At 50.8% G+C, this 20316-nt stretch overlaps 5 protein-coding genes across 5 annotated transcripts; 1 reads left to right on the forward strand and 4 right to left on the reverse strand.

Moving 5' to 3' along the window:
• Window positions 1–1478: 1478 nt before the first annotated feature.
• Window positions 1479–2427, reverse strand: AYO21_01517 (hypothetical protein; the record flags this gene model as incomplete). Its single annotated transcript, XM_022651499.1, has 3 exons — window positions 1479–1819; window positions 1920–1963; window positions 2069–2427. 3 exons carry the CDS (start codon window positions 2425–2427, stop codon window positions 1479–1481), a joined length of 744 nt encoding a protein of 247 aa, XP_022516012.1.
• Window positions 2428–3784: 1357 nt separating this feature from the next.
• Window positions 3785–4408, reverse strand: AYO21_01518 (hypothetical protein; the record flags this gene model as incomplete). Its single annotated transcript, XM_022651500.1, has 2 exons — window positions 3785–4180; window positions 4265–4408. The coding sequence occupies 2 exons, from the start codon at window positions 4406–4408 to the stop codon at window positions 3785–3787; spliced, it is 540 nt and encodes a 179-aa protein (XP_022516013.1).
• A 1239-nt stretch (window positions 4409–5647) lies between these two features.
• On the reverse strand, window positions 5648–7419 carry AYO21_01519 (hypothetical protein; the record flags this gene model as incomplete). The annotated part of the gene is made up of 5 exons (XM_022651501.1): window positions 5648–5842; window positions 5911–6402; window positions 6461–6971; window positions 7031–7131; window positions 7192–7419. 5 exons carry the CDS (start codon window positions 7417–7419, stop codon window positions 5648–5650), a joined length of 1527 nt encoding a protein of 508 aa, XP_022516014.1.
• A 643-nt stretch (window positions 7420–8062) lies between these two features.
• AYO21_01520 (1,3-beta-glucan synthase component FKS1) lies at window positions 8063–13954 on the reverse strand (the record flags this gene model as incomplete). The annotated part of the gene is made up of 3 exons (XM_022651502.1): window positions 8063–8414; window positions 8467–13746; window positions 13800–13954. 3 exons carry the CDS (start codon window positions 13952–13954, stop codon window positions 8063–8065), a joined length of 5787 nt encoding a protein of 1928 aa, XP_022516015.1.
• Window positions 13955–18397: 4443 nt separating this feature from the next.
• AYO21_01521 (hypothetical protein) lies at window positions 18398–20305 on the forward strand (the record flags this gene model as incomplete). Its single annotated transcript, XM_022651503.1, has 5 exons — window positions 18398–18490; window positions 18567–18604; window positions 18659–18684; window positions 18739–19503; window positions 19557–20305. 5 exons carry the CDS (start codon window positions 18398–18400, stop codon window positions 20303–20305), a joined length of 1671 nt encoding a protein of 556 aa, XP_022516016.1.
• Window positions 20306–20316: the final 11 nt, after the last annotated feature.

Here is a 20316-nt window from a genome sequence, read left to right on the forward strand (position 1 = left end):
ACTCAAGCTCCTTAACGTCGAACGTTTTGGTGGTTTCGGCGAGCAGGAATCTAGGCTGAGTTTCCTGTCGGTTCACCCGTTGTTTCATTCGGTCCATAACTCTAGCAAGTGGGTGCGTTTGAGGGACAGAGCATAATCGCATCACTACCTCTTGTCCTCGCTGTTTGAGTCTCAGGCGTGTAGGGAGTATATTACATTCTACCTCCAGCACCTGGGTGGCAGCGGACTTAAATGCCGAGATGATGATCCGGAGGAGGGCTGCTCTTTGGACGGTGTTGAAGACTCTGAGATGTCCTTTATCCTTGTTAGGGTTGTGCCACACTGTTGACGCATAATCCAGCTTGTGGGAAGACGCACGCCTGGTATATTTGCTTCATCTGGGCGGGGCGCAAGTGCCTTAGTCCGCCTATTTCAAGGGCCGTGGTGGTTGCTGCCTTTACCGCTCGTTGCACATGGTCTTTCCACCGTAGTTCATCGTCAAATACCACCCGGAGGAGTTTGGCTGTGCGGCCGGCGTGAATGACCTTGCCGTCCATGGTGATGTTTCCTTTCCCTCGTTCTCTTTTTGCGCCGCGTGAGGTGAATCAGCTCCGTCTTCTCCACGGTGAACGCTGATCCCGTTAGCCGTGCCCACTCTGTGATTCGAGGGATGTCCTCTTGTTGAATCTTTTGGAGGTTTTCTTCTGCTGATGCTCCTACTCTCCACCGGAAATAGTCATCAATATGAAGAGTCCTAATCTAAAATCAACTAGTTCTACTTAGGATTATAGCTAGCGTAACCCCTTTAGTATACTAAGTCTATTAGACCCAAAGACCGCGAAAGAAGTTCTACTCTTCTATTGAACTGGGGCGAGGCTCTTAGCTAGAGGCATCAACTCGTACGGTGGTGGGCATGGTGTTAGGGGTAACGACTATCGTACAGTAACAATAAAGTAGCATCGAAGATCCTGATCAGATAGATTCCATTGCTTGATTGATTGATTGTCCTGTTGTTCTCTTGTTGAGGACTGATGAATACTGATCCACTTGAGGGATCTCTGAGAAAAGAACTCTCGGACCTAGTGTCCGAGATCCAGCCAATCAGGAGGCAGAAGTGTCTGCCTGTACATTGTACAGGCAAATTCCACTAATCACGTGCCAGCCTGTAGATTCTCCCATTACACTATACCGCTCTATATGTATATAGCGGTATAACTGTTGTTATGCCCTCGGTAAAACTGCTAATTTTTTGGATATTTGCTCGCCACTGTATATACCTAGTACTTTTTGGGAGAAATTGAACCAATGCTTTTCTTGTCATTGAGCTCGTACAAGCTATATGTTACGCCAATTCTGAAGCGAGTAAGGGAGAGTGGTACATTCGCCTCTTGCGAAAGACGAAATCAAGAAAAAGAAATATGCACAATATCCAACCGCGCTATGCAAATGTCCCGGTCTCAAGTATCTATTAAGCCATCCGCGTCTCAACCTCCGACCTCTCAAGCCGCCCATTTGCTGCTGTAGGTGGCAGAAACGCTGTTGGTGCTATAGGTGCCGGTATAGCTTCCAGTGTAGCTGGTCGTCTTATAGGCGCTTGTGCTGGACGCCGCGGGTGGGCTAGGCGGGTTGCCAACGGGCTCGATCAAGACGAACAGACCCGAGAGGCAGACTGGTCCCACAGTGTCGCGCATAACAAGTGTGGTGTCGATAGATTGGATGATTCCGGGGAGGACGGTGCCAGGAGGTGGGCAGGGAAAGCTGGGGACGAGGGTGAGCAGTTTGCCTGGGATCACTTTCTGGACCCCGACATTTTGGATGTTTCCGAGGGTGTTGAACGTCACTATTGTTCACAACTTGTCAGAATTTTGTCATCGGAGGTCGTCAAGAGTCAACATGGGCGATATGCGTGATGACTCGCAAGGAGGAAGGAGTATACGTACAGCCAGAGCTCGGAAGTTCGTTCTGCAGTTGAGAGAAGTTCAAGCTACATTTTGGTTTAACCGTCAGTCATGTCCCATAGAATAGGTAGGCTAGATAGAGCTGATAATGTGGGAGAAAGGAGAAGGCAAGAGGTTGAATATTCACGTACTTTCCGCCACCACTGAAGATGGTCTGGGAGAGATCACCATAGATCTGATCGGGGCTGGGAACTGCCAAGTTCAAGGAGCAGTTGGCACCGGCGGCGAAGTCGGGGATTGTGAATTGAGAAGCAGTGGCCAGATCGTAGGCGGTCTCGACGTAGAGATCTTGTGACCTCAGGAAGGCTTGGTCTGCCTTGACTTGTGAGACCGTCTGAATGTCTTCGGCAAAGAGAACGAATTGGTCATCAGCAGGGATGAATGGGCAGTTTTTCGAGGCATAAGGCGGGTAGCTTCCCCCGGAGCCCCAGCTCCCCTTTGCAGCAGCGACGCTGGAGAAAACCGCGGTGGCAACGACTGAGGTCCTCATGGTGCTCAATGAAGAAAATAACCGAATGCGAGGAAATCTTGTACAAAGTCTTGAAAACAAAATTAGACCTAATGAAAGTCGTAAGGAAACTGGTAAGTCAAGTGAGTGGGTTGAGAGGCGGTTGATGGCATTGTCCAAGGGTTGCGAACAATTCAAAGACTTTATAGACACTGGTTTCTAGACTGGCAGCGCTGTCAGATCTTTCTTTGGATATCGAGAGTACCGACACGGACCGTAGCTATGGGTGATGCTCCAGGTTCCAGGCCTTGCAGTCTGTCTCCAGAAAAGGATGGCTTTTCCTCATTGGCTTTGACGCGGCTCTGGGCATGCATGGGCGCAGAGGAGTCTGGGCCAGACTGACCCCTCTCCTCTATGTTGGGAACCGGATATAGTTCGAGCACCACCTCCTGCGGGTGTCCACTGTTCATTCCCTTTTTTGGTAGTGGTCCCTCCCAGGAAGGGCGCCTGATGTCGGGATAAACAACAACGACATGTCCGACATGCGTTGAGTAGCCCCAAAGATCTTGGCTGGCTCCTCCGACCAAACCGTTGTTGTCTTTTGTACGCGCCATCAAAGATAGCAACGTCTTGGGAAGTATCGACGACAAGCTCTAGCACTGTGATGCTCGCCTCTCGAGGCTAGTCAAGCGACTCCAGGAATTGAAGGATCGCATCCAACAGAGGCGAGAGGATCTCCAGCACACCACCGTGTATATTTGATCCCTCACTAGCCAAAGTCGGATCTGATGTAAGGAGGATCCCGGATTAGGCGAAGAAATACGGGGAAGGGAAGCGGAGGTGGCACATTGGTGGATATTAATACCAGCAAATTCCAGGCTGGTGTGTGTTAGATCGGATTAGGGAAACACAACGTGCAGCATTAAGGGAACGAAGGGAAGGACATGATGAGAAGGATGAAAAGGAGCTGCTTATTGACTCAAGGCCTGACGAGCAGCAGAACGCAGTCATCTCACAAATTCTCATCTCTCGCCGCTTTAGCAGCCTTGCCTCCCTCCCTTTCTGACGCAGCCTCGTCCACGTCCTTCGCGGCCGCATCTGACATCGACTCCCCTTGGATCTAAAACACAACTGCAGGTAAGCTCTGTCAGCTTCCACGCTTTTTGATTTCTTCTTGGCTCTCTGTTCTCAACTTGGGGGGGACACCACCACCCTCCTCGTTTGACAGGGTATGACCTTGCCGGAGAGAAGGGCATTGTCGGGAAACAAGAAGGCAGAAATGCTCTCTCCATTGACCCTCGGTGCATAGTGAGTGGTAATTACCGGCCTGCTAAATCAAGTCCATTTTTCGTCCCCTACTCCATGTCCCTCTGACAAATGTCTGGACTCAAGACACATTTCACAGCTTCAAGACTCCCCTCGCCATAAGGATCTGCACCGCCGGCATCGAATCACTCATGATCTCTGTCCTTTTCAACACGATCCCGTCATGCGGCGCTCCCTGCTGCTTGGCATAGACGAAATGAAAGCCACCCGGAATCTTGACATCCCATTCCCTTCCCTGCAGGTCCTTGACCTTTTTTTCCTGCGCCGTTGGTGACCCTTGACAGTTGGCGAACAAGTATGCTTGGCCTATCATCTCCCAACCCTCGTCCGTGTCGAAGCAGACCAGGAAATAGGGCTCATGGAATTCCTGGGAGAACGGTGCGTACATGCCCTTGGCTTCGCTAAAAGCCTGTGCGTTACCGGTGTGTACTGAGCCGTCGGGTTTGACGAGAGTGGCATCTGCAGAAGTCTGTGGATCTTCAGGTCAGCGACTGAGAAGCGAAAGAGCCGCACCAAGATTGTACGAGACAATCATAAAGCATGAGAACCTCACCCAATCGCATTCCTCCTGGCTCCAATTGCCGCGCTTGTTGAAGTTGATAGTGTAGTCCTCCATCCACTTCATTGCAGGATGCTTGCGAGTTTCATCGTCCCAGGTTCCAACATGGACAAAAGCATCTCTGGTTGGGTAAGACATGGTGATCGCAAAGGCGATGAGAATCTTCTTTGGCAGCCAAATGGGTAAGGAAGAAAGTATGCTATGGGCTTTCAGTAGCTGGATTTTGCTACCCAGGAGGAGAGCATGAACGAGCAACAAGAGTGACACGAGTCGGGCTTATGTAGTCGACACCATCCAACACGAGGTCAAATGCAAGTCTATTCAGCTCGACCGGTCTGTCAAGAGCTGGACTCAGCCGCTCCACCAACAGTCCGGGCATTTGGAGCATGTGAGCACCGGACAGGGCGTCGTTCGAAGCCCATTCGACTGCTGGATGACAGGAACGGGATTGGCAGACATGTGGCCAGCAGAGCAGCAGACCACCCCGCGTTGCTGGAAGCTGCTGAAGGTCGAAGCGAAAGTGTTCGTAAGCGAGGCTCTCCAAGAGGACGACAGACACCGCCACACCCCGCAATTGAGCGTCATACTAACCATCTTTCGCAGGTGTTCTGAGAGTCTAAGATCCGGAATATGCGGAGACGTTGGAATTTTCTTCAGCTCGCGGAACCGTTGATGCCACATGCTGTTTCTCTGTTGTGCGGCTGGGGGCGGAGGAGAGTGACAAACATAGGTCCGGAAGAGCTCGTATCCGGGTGAGGATGGAGAGTAGAAATACAGAAGAGTAGAAATACAGAGGAGTAGAAATACAGATCAAGCCTCAATCAATCATTCCACATGAATGGACTGGTGTAGGATCAAGACTCACAAGAAAGAGTGCAAGTGTATATACTTTCCATCCAGGAGATACGTACCTATACAATTCGGTTCATTTTCCGCTCATCCTACGCTACGACACTGTGGTTCGCAGGGAGTTTCTAGTTCATGTCAGTGCCTTGATCAATCCACGATCGATAGAAGGTTCCTGATCTTGCCTGCCATCCATCATGCTCCAGTTTTGGGCACTACCAACTTGTCGCTTGGGTCCTATACCAGGCGATAGCAATACCAACTGAGAGCAGCAACCACAAAAAAAGGATAGAAAAATGGCCGATCAATCGTCATTATTAGTTGGATGCTCTGTATGTGAATCTCTCATGCTCTGGCCCAGATAAAGGCGGCTGCTCGAAGGAAAAACCCGCCCTAGGCCGCTCATTATTCTTCTGCTATTACAAAAATCTAAATGCTGTTCCGCTGTAGCCCGGACAAAGCAGAACTAAAACTTGTATTGTACAAATGTCGAGAACCGGAGACTTGCGGTTGACAAGAAGCAAGACCGTTTCACCGTTTCCGTGTAAGGATTTTCGTAATTGCGTGCCGAATCGTGATGCCTGCCTTCTCGATCTCTTTCTTGGTTAAGCCGATGGTTATGCAAACCCTGAGAGCAGGTGACGGCGTAAAAATATCGGTCTTGGTGCCTGAGGGTCCGGCGGGGAGTGACTTGGCACGGGTGATGAGAACGTTCTGCGCGAGGCACTATGTCGAATAAGTTAGTTGTGAGACCAGGATCGACAGGAGAGAGAAAGGACTTCTGTCTGGCTCACCTCGTCCACAATGTCCTGCAGCAATTGTTGTTGGTCCTCGAACGTCAACCTCCGTGATGAAACCACCTCAGGCTTCAGCACCAGCAACATGATTGGATTCTCTGGGGCACTTGTACAGTACATCCAATCACTTCGCGGGTCAAGCTGCTGCCACATGGCCTTGATATTCTCTTTCAATTGGGAAAACAAGTCCGGCTGGGTCTGCAACATCATCAAGGTCTCGCTTGCCGTGACAGCGGACATGGCTGGCAGCGCTGCAGAGAAGGTATACGAGGCCGCAGATAATCGCTGGTGCTCGACAACTTCATCCGATCCAGCGCAGAAACCTCCTGCGGCTGACAAAGGACCTGCCATTGAGCCGATAATCATGTCCACCTCTGCTGCGTCAACGTGCTGGTGTTCTGTCACGCCTCGACCGGTTCGACCCAAGACGCCAAACGACCATGTCTCGTCAAGGATCAGTCGGAACTTGTACTTGAGCTTCAACTCAATCTGCACAACCTCAGTCAGGACGCTCAATCTCCCTGCGATCGATCAGGGGGAAACTCACAATTTTGGGTAAATCAACCATATCACCAACATTCTCGAACAGTCCCTCAGTAATGATAAACCGTCTTGTCAGCGGCTTTTTGGCTTGTTCCTTCGTAACCTTGGCCAGCACCCTCTGTAGATCCTCCATATCGTTGTGTTCATACCATCTGACTGCACTTCTGGAAATCTGTATACCCTTTCGAATGGCATAATTCACGGCTTTGTCGGCAACAATTATGTCCCCTCTCTTGGAAAAGGCCGGAATGACACTGGAAATTGTGGAAAACGCTTGAGCATAGATGATGCATGCCGTAGTACCGAGGAAGGCCGCAATGTCCGCCTCGATCTTCATGTGGACGTCCTGGGTACCGTAGAAACCGGGCGGGCCGCAGGGCCCGACTCCATAAGTACGCAGTGTCTGAATAGCCCGCTCTTTGAGGTTTTCGTTCGAGATAAAATTGTAGAAGTTGTAAGAGGCTAGGTTGATCACTGTTCGGCCGTTGTTCAGTTTGGTTCGGGGGCCACTGGGTCTGTCGCGTCATATTCAGTACATTTTGTATGTAGCAGTAATCTTCAAAGCTGGACTTACCCGACGATGACAGGGTGCCTTTCCAATTCTGCATCCTCGAAGGGTGTGGTCTTCCCGACCAGAGGCTCTGGCGTCCACTCATCAACCAAATCGTCGATTTCCTGGTTTCGCAGTCAGCCCTTCAACGCTCGCTGTCCCCATTGCCCAAACAATGTGCCCACCTCATCAGACAACTTCACATAATTCTGCTTGGTCGAATACTTTGGAGCTAGCAAATATCGAATTGCGAACAGCACCAGGAAGAGCTCGACGGCAGATCGGATTGGGTCGTTCTGGTAACTGGACTTCACGTAGCGAAGGAAGATGGCGGACCCAGGAATTTTCTGGAATTGTTCGGCGGCATTGTTGGCCAGGTTGGTGACATATTCTTGAGCGTCATGAGAGTCCATCTTGTGAGGCCAGAAAGGAGGTGTCAACAACCTCCCCAAAAACGGGGTTAGAAACAGGAATGAGGCGATCACGGCGGGTTCTCGAGTCGGGAGCCTGGGAGGATTTAACTATGCCACGGTCACTCGGGATCCTGCGAAAGCGAAAAGGGCTCAATGCGGCAAGTCACGTGGCAGAGCCAGGAACCTGCTCGCCTGGATTCAGGGGCAGATCAAATTTCCGGTCCTCGCTGCTGACCAACAAATCTACAACTACAAGAAATCAAGTCCTCGTGCCTCGTACCGCGAGTACCGGCTCGCCTGAAACCCAAAGAGTCTGTCCCAAGTCCATTTCAATTGTATGCAGTTCTCATTTGACTGTCATGTACAGTACAATATCTCTTAAGGAAATAAAAACTCAACCAGACGCCCCCCTTCACCACCAATATTTGCTAGGTTCGAAAGACCAGCTGAAGAAAGCTCCCCCCTTTGCAAAGGCTGCTTGTCTATGCCATTTCAATCATTAAGTGGTTCGGATCAATGGCCGACAAGAGAATCTCAAACTCATTAGAGGGCCGTGTTGTCTAATTTGTTCTCCTCCTTCCTCTCCGCACGCACCAATTTATACACGCCAATCGTTTGCGCAAAACTTTGGCCATGACTGTTTTTACCAGCGGATAAATCGTCCGCCACCGCCTCCGAAGCTGAAGGGGTCATTGGAGTTGGCCGAGGTGGTGGCAGCCGCTGTTGCAGCCGCAGTTCCAGCATCCTGACCAAAGTTGACGAGAGCCGAACCGGTAACGCCAGTCGTTGTGTCGTTGTTGTTCTGTCCGGTAGGTTGAACGAGGTCGAGAGGAATGGTCGGTAGTCCAGTGATGTATTTCCGGACAATGATAGGCCCAATGATGAGCACAAGGAAAATAATGAGCATAATGAAATACAAAATGGCGTAGCGAATGACACGTCTCTTCCTGAGACGGGATTGTTTGATCGAGTAGATGGGGGGTCTGATCTGACGGCTGTAGAAAGGATTAGTATTGCGTTGAGAAAAGGGGAAAGGAAGTGACATACCTGGGTCGAAGCCAGAAGAGCATGACCGAGTGGAATTTGTCGATGTAGGGAACACAGAGAGCCGGCAACATGATGAACATGATGATGTGCCCAAGGATAAAGTCTGCGGCGAAAAATCCAAGCTCGGTGATCTTGCAAAGGTATTCTCGTGCAGGCTGGGACATCGAGTGCCAACCCATCGAGTACCATTTACCAGTCCACCAGGCAATGTTGGAGGTGTCGTGCTTGAATTCTCTCGTCAAGCAGAGCGCGATGATCAACTTGAAGACGAATCGTTGGAGAGCCACCACAGCGATCATGCCCAAGAGTGCCTTGGCGAAAACCCATCCCTCTAGGAAGAACATGACCTCCCAGAACGCAAAGAGCATAATGACGGCGACACCATGCGCGATGGCCGCAAGGACCGAACCAAATTTCTTGCAGCACATGCTCAAGACAGGACCCATGCAGCAAGCCATGCCAAAGAGACCAGCCAGCACACCGGCGTTGATGGCAATGGGAGCAAAGGCTACAATCGCTACTCTTACTAAAGAGTTTGTGGGTGGCTTGACATCAGTTGTTACGCCGGTCTGAGCGTTGATGAAGAGGTAAGGGATCAGCGTAAAGCAGACAAGCACCAGGGGACCGACAACCTCGCTGAAGAAGACACTGGTGAAGCTAGCCCGAGGGACGTCCCCAGAGAGCTTCTCGGACGGAACACCCAGAGCCTTGCGCTTGTAACCGGTGAGACGAGTACGCGACAGTCGACAGAAAGCGATCCAAGATGAGGCATGCGACCGCGAGTTGCCCCGAGACAGCCACCTCAGGTAGTCTCTGTAGTCGATGAAGAAGTCGTTCCAGGCGAACTGATGAGGGTTGAAGATGAAGGGGGAAATGCAAAGCCCCAGTAGCGAAACCCAGAACCACAAGAGCCAGGCACCCCAGACAGTGATTGTACCGAACAGCAACATCATCAATGAGCGAGCTCCCAGGTAGATGGACGGACCAGCGAAACGAGAGTAGAGAACTCCGAACGGGATGCGTGCTGTCGCAAAGCCACGGCCAGTACCAATGTATCGTGCACCTCCAAATGAGAGATCCTGTTGAATGGAGCTGGCATAGATCTGGCACACAAACACCTCGAAGATAGGCGAGGCAGATGCAAAGTGCTTAGCCAAACGAGTAGCAGCGCGCCAAAATCCACGCTCTGTCAACTCCTGAACAACCAGGGGTACGAAGGAGATGAAGAAGACAATGAAGATGGAGACAACGCAACGCTCGACCCATTCCATAATAGGCGTCAGGTTTGTGCATCCGGTAGGCTTGAGAGGATCTGTCGGCGGAACATTTCGGTTGTAGAAACAGACGATAGTCTCGTGTCTCAAGGCGCCAAGGTTGATGAGCACAATCATGAAGAGCTGCACAGACAACATGATGAACATGTTGTTGATGTGGAAACCAGGGTGCGCATAGTAGAAAGACAGGAAGCGATCCAGCGGCAGCTGAGTACCCAGATAATAGTACTCTCGAGACAACATCTGTTCACCCATACCAGTCCCGATCTTGGTCGTGAAGTTGAGAATGGAACCAAAACCAAGATCACGACCCTTGCCACACTGGTAGTATTCACAATGCTTGATGCGTCCACCACGGATGAGAGCATTCATTCCAGCATAGATATCTTCGTTCAGGTGCAGACCCTTTTGAGCCTTCGAGACACCACCTCGAGTTGTCATGAAGATACCGTTGAGGAAATCAGGATGACCATAATGAAGCTTGCCGCCGATTTGAGCCAAAGTACGAGCGAAGAGAGTACCGAAGGTTTGTTCTTTGCCGGCAGCCACATCACCAAGCACACCAATATTCTCAGAGAAAATGTATTCGCGAGCACCGAGAATAGCCACTGGGGTAGTCTTGGTTGGCGGCAAGCCAGGAGTGTATGGCGAGACATTATCAGTCGTCATCTCCTCGAACTCGGCCAAGACGCTTCGGATTTTCAAGCACTCTTCCAAGTAGTTGTCTTGGTTGGCGTCGATCAGCTGAATGTATTCGCCACGGTAGAAGATAATTGCATGATTCTGGTTGTCGGATTTGCCGTCTCCGAGAATGGGGTTGCCAGAGAGCTGGATTCTGAACTTGGGTCGACGCATACCGTTCTCAAGAAGTTCTGAATGGCCATCAATCAGGGCCGAGTACAAGCGAGGTTCTTCTCCTTCATTCTGCGGCGGTTCTTCGTCCAGGTATGCGATCTGAAGGTCTGGATAAGCTCGGAGCAAGAATTCGGTGTTTTCACGCTCTTCCTTCTTGAACTTGGCGTAGCGCTGCATGGAAACCACAATCTTGAATTTTCGTCTGGCCATGCGTTCAAGTTCACGCTCAAGTTTGTCAGAGTTGCCACCGAACATCTGTACCACTTCTGGATTCTCCACGCGATACAAGAGTTTGATGGCTCGGCTGTAGTTCATGAAACCCGAAATTGTACGGTACAAGGTTTGAGAACGAAGGGATGCCCAGATTCGAGTCCGCAAAGTATATTCTGGCGCAGCGGACTTGAAACCAATGCAGTAGAACGGAAGATCATCGATCTTGCTCTTTGCTGTATCTTTCTCGGATTTTTCATAGTCGCCGTTGAACTGAGATGTCTCGTCCGCAAGAATCTTAGTGTCTTTGACAAAGCAATCCCACTCATGAGGATGGAGCTGTTTCAGGTATTCAAGAAGCGTAACCCGAGAATAAGGCTCATCTTCACGGATAATCTCTCGCAGCGACAAAAGAATCTTTTCACCATAGTGAGGGATAAGGACAGTGAAAGTCGGCATATTGTCTACTGGAAGAGGTTCGGGAATAGGTGTCGACAGTGACTGAGCGAAGAATGAGATACGACGCTCCGCTTCACTCTGTGATGGGAAAAATTCTGTCTTGAACGAGTGATCTTCCTGAGAGACAAAGAACGTTGGAGCCCGAAGTGTGCGCTTGCCTTCCTGCTCCGAAGGTACTTGGTGGTAGAGCAGTTTCTGAACGTGGTCGATAGCCAAGAGATGTTCTCTGTACATGGAGATAACGATGGCATTCCACACTTGCGAGATGAGAACCTTCGGCTTGTATTTGATTTCCATGTCTGTCGTAGCCAGGACCTTGGAGTAAATTCGCTTCGGCAAGCGAGAGAAAATGTTTCTCCATGGTGTCCAAATAGATACACCCAAGTAGAACGACCGAGCGACCGAGAAGACGCAGTTCCAGATGATATACCACAGATAGGTATCTAAGAAGAACAGAATCAAATCAGTGAAGAACATGATTCCGAGCAAGATCTTCGGTTGATACTTGCAGAGGTAGTCTTTCAGAATCTTGTCTCCTTGGCAATGCTGGATTTTGGTGTAGGATAGAATCTTGATCGGGTCTCGGAATGACAGCGTGAGGAAGAAATAAGACTCGGCCAATTTGGCAGCGAAAACCATGATCCACAGGCCGAAAGACATCCACATGTCGTTACCCTTAAGACGAGGGTACGAGGCAGTGAAAGTTTGGCTGGCGACATAGCGACGACTGTTCCCGGTCAGGTAGCTCCCAAACAACCCGCCCAGAGGCATGATTGAGAAGAAGAAGAATGTGGCCAGAGCGACAAGGAACTGCACCACGCCCAAAATCAGAGACACCTTTGACGTTTGCGAGAAGCCAAAGATGTAGACACTGGGCGCAATGTTCAAGATGAAGACACCGATCAAGAACAGGAGTCGCTTGGTCAAATGCTGAGCACCTGCCCATTTCCGAGGGACGTACGACCATTCGATCAAAGTAGCCAAGATGTTGATCAAAGTCGCGATCGTCCCACCTAGAGCGACGGCAGACCACTGAGCAGCAGCGTGTGGCTTGTTATTCAGTTGTTGCTGATAATTCTTAGTGTACAGCGTCGGAGAGTTGAAAGCCGTGTAGAACCAGAAGGTCGTGAGATGGATCACCCAGATGCGGTTGAAGTTGACAATCAAGTGGAACCAGGATCGAGTCTCCTTGTATGTCTTGAAGAAAACCTTCTTCCAGTTTACCTCGCCCAATTTCAGATATCTCTCCGCAGGCGGAAGATCAACAATGCGCGATTTATCGTTCATTACGATCCTCTCAATACCTTCAGGATACCAGAAGAGCTGGTTGATATCATCGTATCCAATAACCTTGTTGTGGTCCTTTTCCCGACGAACATACTTGCCGTCGATAATTTCGTAGGCCTGGTCGCGGATATAGCTGTAGAGAGGAGTGATAACATTGTTCAGGTAAGTGAACTCCTCAACTGCTTCGACACGAGCCTGACATGCGGGAGAGTGCAGGTAGTCGTCTGCACACTTGAATATGAAGCAGAGTGCCTCAGGCATGAAACGCACTTGGTTAGCTTCGCCCCAACAAAGCAGGTACAGGGCGATCTGGCGGGCACGGTCATGCTGCGACATCTTGTTCATGCGCGTCTTCCAGCGGTACTCGGCGGCCTCCAAGGAGTTGTCACCCTCGAGAGCTTCCAACGTAGCTTCTTCATTTTGTGGGTTCTCCTTTGCCTTTTTCGCGGCAGCCTTTCTTGCCTTTCTCGTTCGGCGGTTTGCCTTTCCGAGCTTCATGTTGGCGAAACCTACAGCATCATCAAGGTCCAGATGAGCAGCAAAATACCACCGGCGGTAATTTGCATTGTCACCTCCAATATAATCTGCATGGAGGGACAACAAGGCCTGGTTGGGTGTCATGCGCGAAGCTCGTGAATCCAACAAGGTCATCATGTGGTCGTACATGTTGCGCATGCTGTCACGTTGGAAGCCGAACTTTGAAGTCAAATCCAAAAATATGTCTTCAACCTCCTCTTTCGAAAGGGGGATCTGGGCATCGGAGGTCCAGGCTGGATAAGGCTCGCGAGAACGTTGGCCGGCAGGCAAAGCATTGTTGTAATCCATCCCATAGATTGGGGTCGAGGCACCGGATGACCTGTTACCACCATATGAAAGTTGAGAAGACGAAGGTCGGTATCCACGTCCACCCTGGCCATCATAGCCGCTGATGTAGCGCTCATCCCCACGACCATAGTAGTCCATTTCAGCTGCGCGGCCAACGTCTGATCGCATGGTAAAGTCACTAAACGTTTCCGAGTCTTCTTCAGACTCATGACCGCGGCGTCTTGGGCGTTGTCCTTGGTTGTAGTGCTGGCCAGCAGCCCCCTGATCATAGTATTGGCCGTCATAGTAGTCGTCCTGATAGCCTTGGTGACCTTCGTAGTAACCGCCGTCGTTGTGGTAAGGATTTGATGCATCGGCATTATAGTAGCCCCTGCTGCGTGTCAGTCCACTGATGAATAAGTTCAAGACGCGTGTGTTCCTTACGATTCATCATAGTAGCCCTCGCCTCCATGTTGCTGGTGGCCACCATAGTCATATTGATCATGGTAGCCATGTTGGTCCTCCTGGTAATAGGCGTCGTTGCCATGATGTTGGCCGTAGCCATCATCATAGTCGCCCTGGTGAGGATGACCTGACATCTTGAATATGGTTTCTGATACACGACTGAAGTCAGCATGTGGCAGCCAAAGCGGGTGATTCCAATGTTTGCACGGTAAATCCGCAGGATAAAATCTTGTTCCACCTACTTCAGAGATGTCCCATGAAAAATGTCTCAAAGTGCAATATGCGTCACACGCAAAAACGTCGATTCCACGTATCGTGCGGTGTGTGTAATATTAGGCGTGGTATGAGTATAAGCAGTCAACGTGACAGGGGGTACGCGGCGCAGGGGAATGATGGAATTCGTCCAGAAGCTCCCTGTCTAACTGCCACTGTCTATTTTCTGGGAAATCCCAGCAAGACAGTCCTTGGAGGAAAGCTGGCTCAAGAGTTGTCAAGATCGCAGGTAAAAGGTAGAGGGAGCGGATGTTGGTGAATTGGGCGGAAGTTGTTGTTGAAGCGAACGAAGGGGGAGGTGCGGTTGCTCAGCCAATGTGCCGCTGCAGAAGGCGCGTTGCTGATAGGCGTCACCCTTATTTACGGACCCCGAGCTGACAATTGCCCTTTCCCAAGGCCAAGACGAGCAAGTCCTCGTTGACCTTACCTTCTGCTCGCAGCGATAGAAGCGAGTGAAGGAGGATCACGAGGAAGAAAACGACAGTACGAAAGAAGATTGTCGACGAAGGCCCAAGGTGCGAGGCTGGTGAGTTTGAATAATGGGAAAAAAGGACGACAAAGGGAGCTGAGCAGTGTACCCGTAGAACCAGGGACGGAGCAGGATTGGACAAGAGCTGGCAAGACTGGAGTCTTCTCAGGACATGCTTGTTTCGGGCTTAGGATTAAGGGGGGCCGACTGCTGGTGCATGAGGTGCGCAGCCTAGAGCCCAGAGACTAGAGGGGACCTGGCTACAGTGGGTGGTCCAGTGGCTCTTGGGATTTGTCGGCGGATGGTTCGGTGGATGTTGCCTCCAAACTTGTGATTTCGGGCCGGCAGGGGCGCATGGGGGGCTTTAACCCAACAAGCAGCAAACGGCTGAGAGCAAATGAGGCTTAACTGTTACTCAGGCACACCCCCGACAAGGGTGGCAGGGATCAACAAACAAGGGGGGGAAAGGTGGGCTGGGCGCTAGGCGCTAGGCAATGGGTATTGAGCATTATTGGGCAAATATGAACCAGGCCCATGAGGAACGCCACACCCACCACCACCTTTTTTGATTCTTTGTTTTGTCACCTCTTTTGCTGCTTTTTGGCGGCGTCTTCGGCCATGGCACATAACACTAACCGTTGGTGAAGGAAGTGCCTCGAGTTTTCCTGGCCGCGTCCTTGTCATTCGTTCCTCGGTCGATGAATTGCGACACATCAAGAGCGTCATCTCTAAGCCTGTACCCACTTGACCTACATCGCTTATTGCGCTACGGACACGCTTCCCGCCTTGCTGCACCTCGACTACTATCTCTGGCACACCAACAACTTAATCCGTGGCTGGGCTGGTGGCTATGTACGAGTGCATATGCATAACAGGGCAGCACATCGAGCCACACGCTAAATGCCTTGATTATATGCCTATCATCGTCTGAATGGTGCACGACGGGTCAAGAGAAACGGTTATCATATACTACATAGGCAAGAAGGATGAAGCTCACCCTGTTTCGTTGGCGGAGATATTGCCTGGTACGCGGGTCACACAACCCGTGTTTCATACTGTGGAGGGGCATTTTACGTGCAGATCTCAACTGCGTCTCGGGCAATTTTTTGGCTGGTAGCAAAAGCTGCATGTTTCCGCAATGGTGGAAGCAATGGACGGATGGTGGTCCCGGTAATCTGAGTTGTTCCTCAGCGTTATTGTTCCGATGCAGTGCCACCTGGTGCCACCTGGTGCCACCAGTGCTGGTAATACTGTCCTGGATGCTGTGGACAATAACATCCATTGGAATTGTGGCAAGGAGATGCACAATTCATATCGCTGACAAACACCGAAAGAGGGCCTTACCAGCCAACGCGGTTCTCCAGATGGCACAAGGTACCCAACGAGGTCAAGAACAGTCCATCCGAAACGGCTTCATTGACTCCGAATGCCGTGACTGACAATCGCATATTGTACCGATGTAGGTAGGTACAGCAGGTACATACAGTAGGTACGGAGTTCGGAATTCTGTTCTGAATGGTCTTATAGGTCGCCGTTATCTATTTATCAGGTCTTGTGTGTTGTATACTCCGTCGACTAATTTCTTCGACACGTGGATGGTATATACAGACTACATGTGAATATGTAAGTGCCATGTAACAACGTTTTTGGCCCTTTTCCTTTTACTGGTGTGATATTCCTTTTGATGCGGGATCCCTGTACCTTGCGACATATACCCAAGTACCCCATGAATTCATATGCAAATATTTTTCAACATGCCTCCTCTAATCCCGCTTGTGGCTTCTGTGGCTTTGTAGCCGAGAAAGTATCATGATTGATTCTGTGGGTCAACTCTGAGACCGGATCGGCAGCGATTGTCATTGTTGGCGTGTTTGTATTTCCCAACGAAGAATGCTCTCATATCGACCCGAAAATTCCAGTCCCAGCAAGGGCTTTATTACAGATCTTTGGCCAGACCGTTGAGCGTGCTTGACGTACCAAGCTCCCAGGCTCATGATCTTCTGGAAATCTTTCATACCTAACACTCTCCATCCTTGATTATACGAATAAAAAACCTGCTTTTTGATCCACCTCGAGAAACCGGCATTTTCATGTCAATCTCTGGGCCACTGTGGGTGAAACAAGCTTTGCTAAAAACAATAGATGCAAGACCAGCTTTAAGTGGCGAATTGCTATTTCAGGTGGGCCTGTCCTGCATGGACTGATCATGAACCAGGAATCGTCATAGCCCAGGGGCTGGATGGAGAAGGATCGTGTTGGGCGTGCCATACCCCTGGCCATTGGATGCGACCAGGTGGGAAAAAAGGGGGCCATTCTCCAATGGACGTGGCGGCCTCGGTCAGCAACCCAGACAAATCCAATTTCGTCCAGGGCAAATAAGAGCCAGGCTGCGGAGAACGCGGTGGACATATCAGGGCCATCATAACCTCGATTCTGTTGCATGGCCGAGACACTTTTGTGCTTGTTTGAGCTCGAAAGGAGCGCCCAGGATAAGGAAGCCGTGAGACATGCAGAGACTTTCCTCCACACCGTCACTCATTATTTGCTAACAACACATCAGTGGCAAATCATGAATCCAGTCCTTGCACGGATCTGATCGGAAAGACAGGGAACGGAGTGTTGCCAATGCCTGGGAAAATATTTCTCGATAATGAGATGTATGTCAAAGGAGGAGCAGGTCCTGGTCTGGGGGTCCCTCAGGAATCCATCAGTAGGGGGGACTTGCGGTCCGAGTGATAATATGTACATGATTATTTCCTCGAATGACTTTTTTGTTGCTGTCCTTCTGCTTCGCTGTCTGCCTAAGGGTGTGTGCTCGGTACTCGTATGCATTAATCTCGTCAATGATGGTTGATAGTCCGACTAAATGAGATGCTGGTTAATCATCACAGTTGCTGCGGACCACGGACTTTGAAGATGCACAGCCCCGACGAATCGGTATCTCTCGAATATGACTCGATGGAGAAGGGACGCGTGTCGAACACCTTTGATGTTACGCCGGCAGACGCGGCAAAAACAGTATCGAAAACAGATCTGCAACAAGTCCGAGGACCAATCGACAGCAGGTGAGTGCAGATGCCCCCTAACGGCTCTGTTGGGGCTGCCACGAGTAAGGCTTCACCGTTCTGAGGGAGCTTAAGCAGCCTAAGCACCCTGAGGCAGCTAACGGGGGCGCCCACGAATTAGGCACAGATGCCCCCCGGGAGAACTGAATCTTGGGGTCTTTCGTTGTGGTGTGGTTCAGTAGCCTACCAGCCTGAGATGCCTTCGTCCTTGGGGAGGAAACACCCAGGGGTTTGGTTCAATCGGCACCTGTGATGGTCCGTCATGCGTTTATGCTCGGTGTCCACACCCAAAGCAGATCAAACCAGGCCAAACCCCATGAATGCATGGAGCGGGAGGAGGGAACGACAACAAACCACCACTGCTGCCACTCGTACTAACTGCGTAACGCTCCCCATCCTTTGAAATCTGTCCCCCCTTGATCTGAACGCCGCAGTCACCGTCGTCAATCCTCCTGTAGAAGTTTGTTGTCTGCACTTGATCTTTTTGTTACCCTCCTTGCACCCCCTGTTTACTACCTTCGTTGGTTCTTCATTCACATTCGTGACATTCTTTTCCATATCCCTAACATTGTTTGTCCTTCGTTCCTGCCTGCTTGTTGGGCAGCGACAGCTCATTACTGTAATCACCAGTGCCCTTCCTCGCCTGGGGAAACAAACATTCCTGTTGTGAGGTATCTCGAGAACATCTGCACACCTTTTAGCCGCACCCACACGCTCTTGAAAGACTACTTCCCTCTGTTCAACTACTTTTCTCACACATTGTCATCGCCATGAAGGCCTTCTCCGCCGCTGCGACCGCTGTCGCTGGCGCTACTCTTTTCTTCAGGGCCGCATTTGCAGATGTAGACCCTATTGTCATTAAAGTACGTTGTCACCCAACCTCTCTGTCCCAAGCCAGGGAAGATGAATGAACAGGACTGATCGTTTGTTTGCACCTAGGGCTCGAAATTCTTCTATGAGACCAATGGAACACAATTGTAAGTGCAGCTCCTGATATCACTCCCTGGATCGTGGGCTAATGCGCCAAACAGCTTTATCAAAGGCGTGGCCTACCAACGTGCGTTCCTCTCCTCAGCCCTGTACTCAATACGACATTGACAAGTGAAAAAAGAGGATTATCTAGGCAATGGCACAACATCCAGCGGTGACGACAATTATATTGACCCTCTGGCCGATGCTTCGACATGCCAGCGAGACATTCCCTACCTCACCCAACTCGGAACCAACACCATCCGTGTCTACGCAGTCGATCCCACCAAGAACCACGATGATTGCATGAATGCGCTGGCAGATGCTGGGATCTATGTCATTGCTGACCTCTCGTCTCCTGGCACCTCAATCAACCGTGACACCCCCACCTGGGACGATGACTTGTATGCTCGCTATACTGCGGTCATTGACAACATGTCCAAATATACGAATACCCTGGGTTACTTTGCAGGCAACGAGGTGTCCAACAACAACACCAACACCGATGCGAGCGCATTCGTCAAGGCTGCCGTCCGCGACATGAAGGCTTATATCAAGAGACAAAACTACCGTCCCATAGGAGTGGGCTATGCTACCAACGACGATGCCGATATTCGTGTCAATCTTGCCAATTACTTCGACTGCGGAGACTCGGCGGATTCTATCGATTTCTGGGGCTACAACATCTACTCGTGGTGCGGAAAGTCTAGCTACACGCTGTCTGGCTACGATGAACGTACCAAGGAATTCTCAACCTACAACGTCCCTGTGTTCTTTGCAGAGTACGGATGCAACACCGTTCAACCCCGTCAGTTCACTGAAGTGCAGGCCCTGTTCGGCCCTCAAATGACTCCTGTGTGGTCGGGCGGCATTGTCTACATGTATTTCCAAGAGGCAAACGACTATGGTGAGAGATTCATGTTTTCTTCTGCACTAGACTCATGCTAACAGCGAGTTAAGGTCTGGTCACTGTTTCCGGCGATTCGGTGAGCACTCTGGCCGACTTCAACGCCTTATCCACCCAAATTGCGCAAATTGACCCAACTGGCGTCAACGCAAACGACTACACCCCGACCAATACTGCTCCCGCCTCCTGCCCGAGCGTCGGTGACGATTGGCAAGCGTCGTCCAGCCTGCCTCCCACGCCCAACCAAGAACTCTGCGAATGCATGTTCAATGCGTTGACCTGCCGTCCCAATAACGTGCCCACTGACGAGATTGGTGACTTGTTCGGCGTTGTTTGTGGTCTCGCCGATGGTGTCTGCGACGGTATTGCCGCCAACGCCACCACCGGCGACTACGGTGCTTACGGCATGTGCAATGCTGAACAACAACTCGGGTGGGCACTCAACACCTACTACGAACAACAAGCTGCGCAAGGAAACGGTGCCTCGGCCTGCGATTTCAGCGGCTCTGCCTCAACAGCATCCCCTACCAGCCCAAGTGGAAATTGCGCGACGTTGATCAGCCAGGCCGGTAATGGAGGCACTGGTACTGTCACCTCAGCACCCAGCGGCACGGGAGGGTCGGGATCGAGCTCCGGTTCTGGGTCTGGATCCAGCTCAGGATCTGGCGGCAGCAGCAGCGGTAGCGGCTCGGCAAATGCCGGTATCCATGGAATTTCGACTCCTAGCCATATGGGTGTGATGCAGCTCGTTGTTTACCTCACGATCGCATTTGTTTCAGGGGCGGGTATGATTTTGTTGTAGGGGGTTCAATG

The sequence above is a fragment of the Fonsecaea monophora genome (assembly GCF_001642475.1).
Source record: "Fonsecaea monophora strain CBS 269.37 chromosome Unknown Scaff6, whole genome shotgun sequence".
NCBI classification, from domain to species: Eukaryota; Fungi; Ascomycota; class Eurotiomycetes; order Chaetothyriales; family Herpotrichiellaceae; genus Fonsecaea; species Fonsecaea monophora.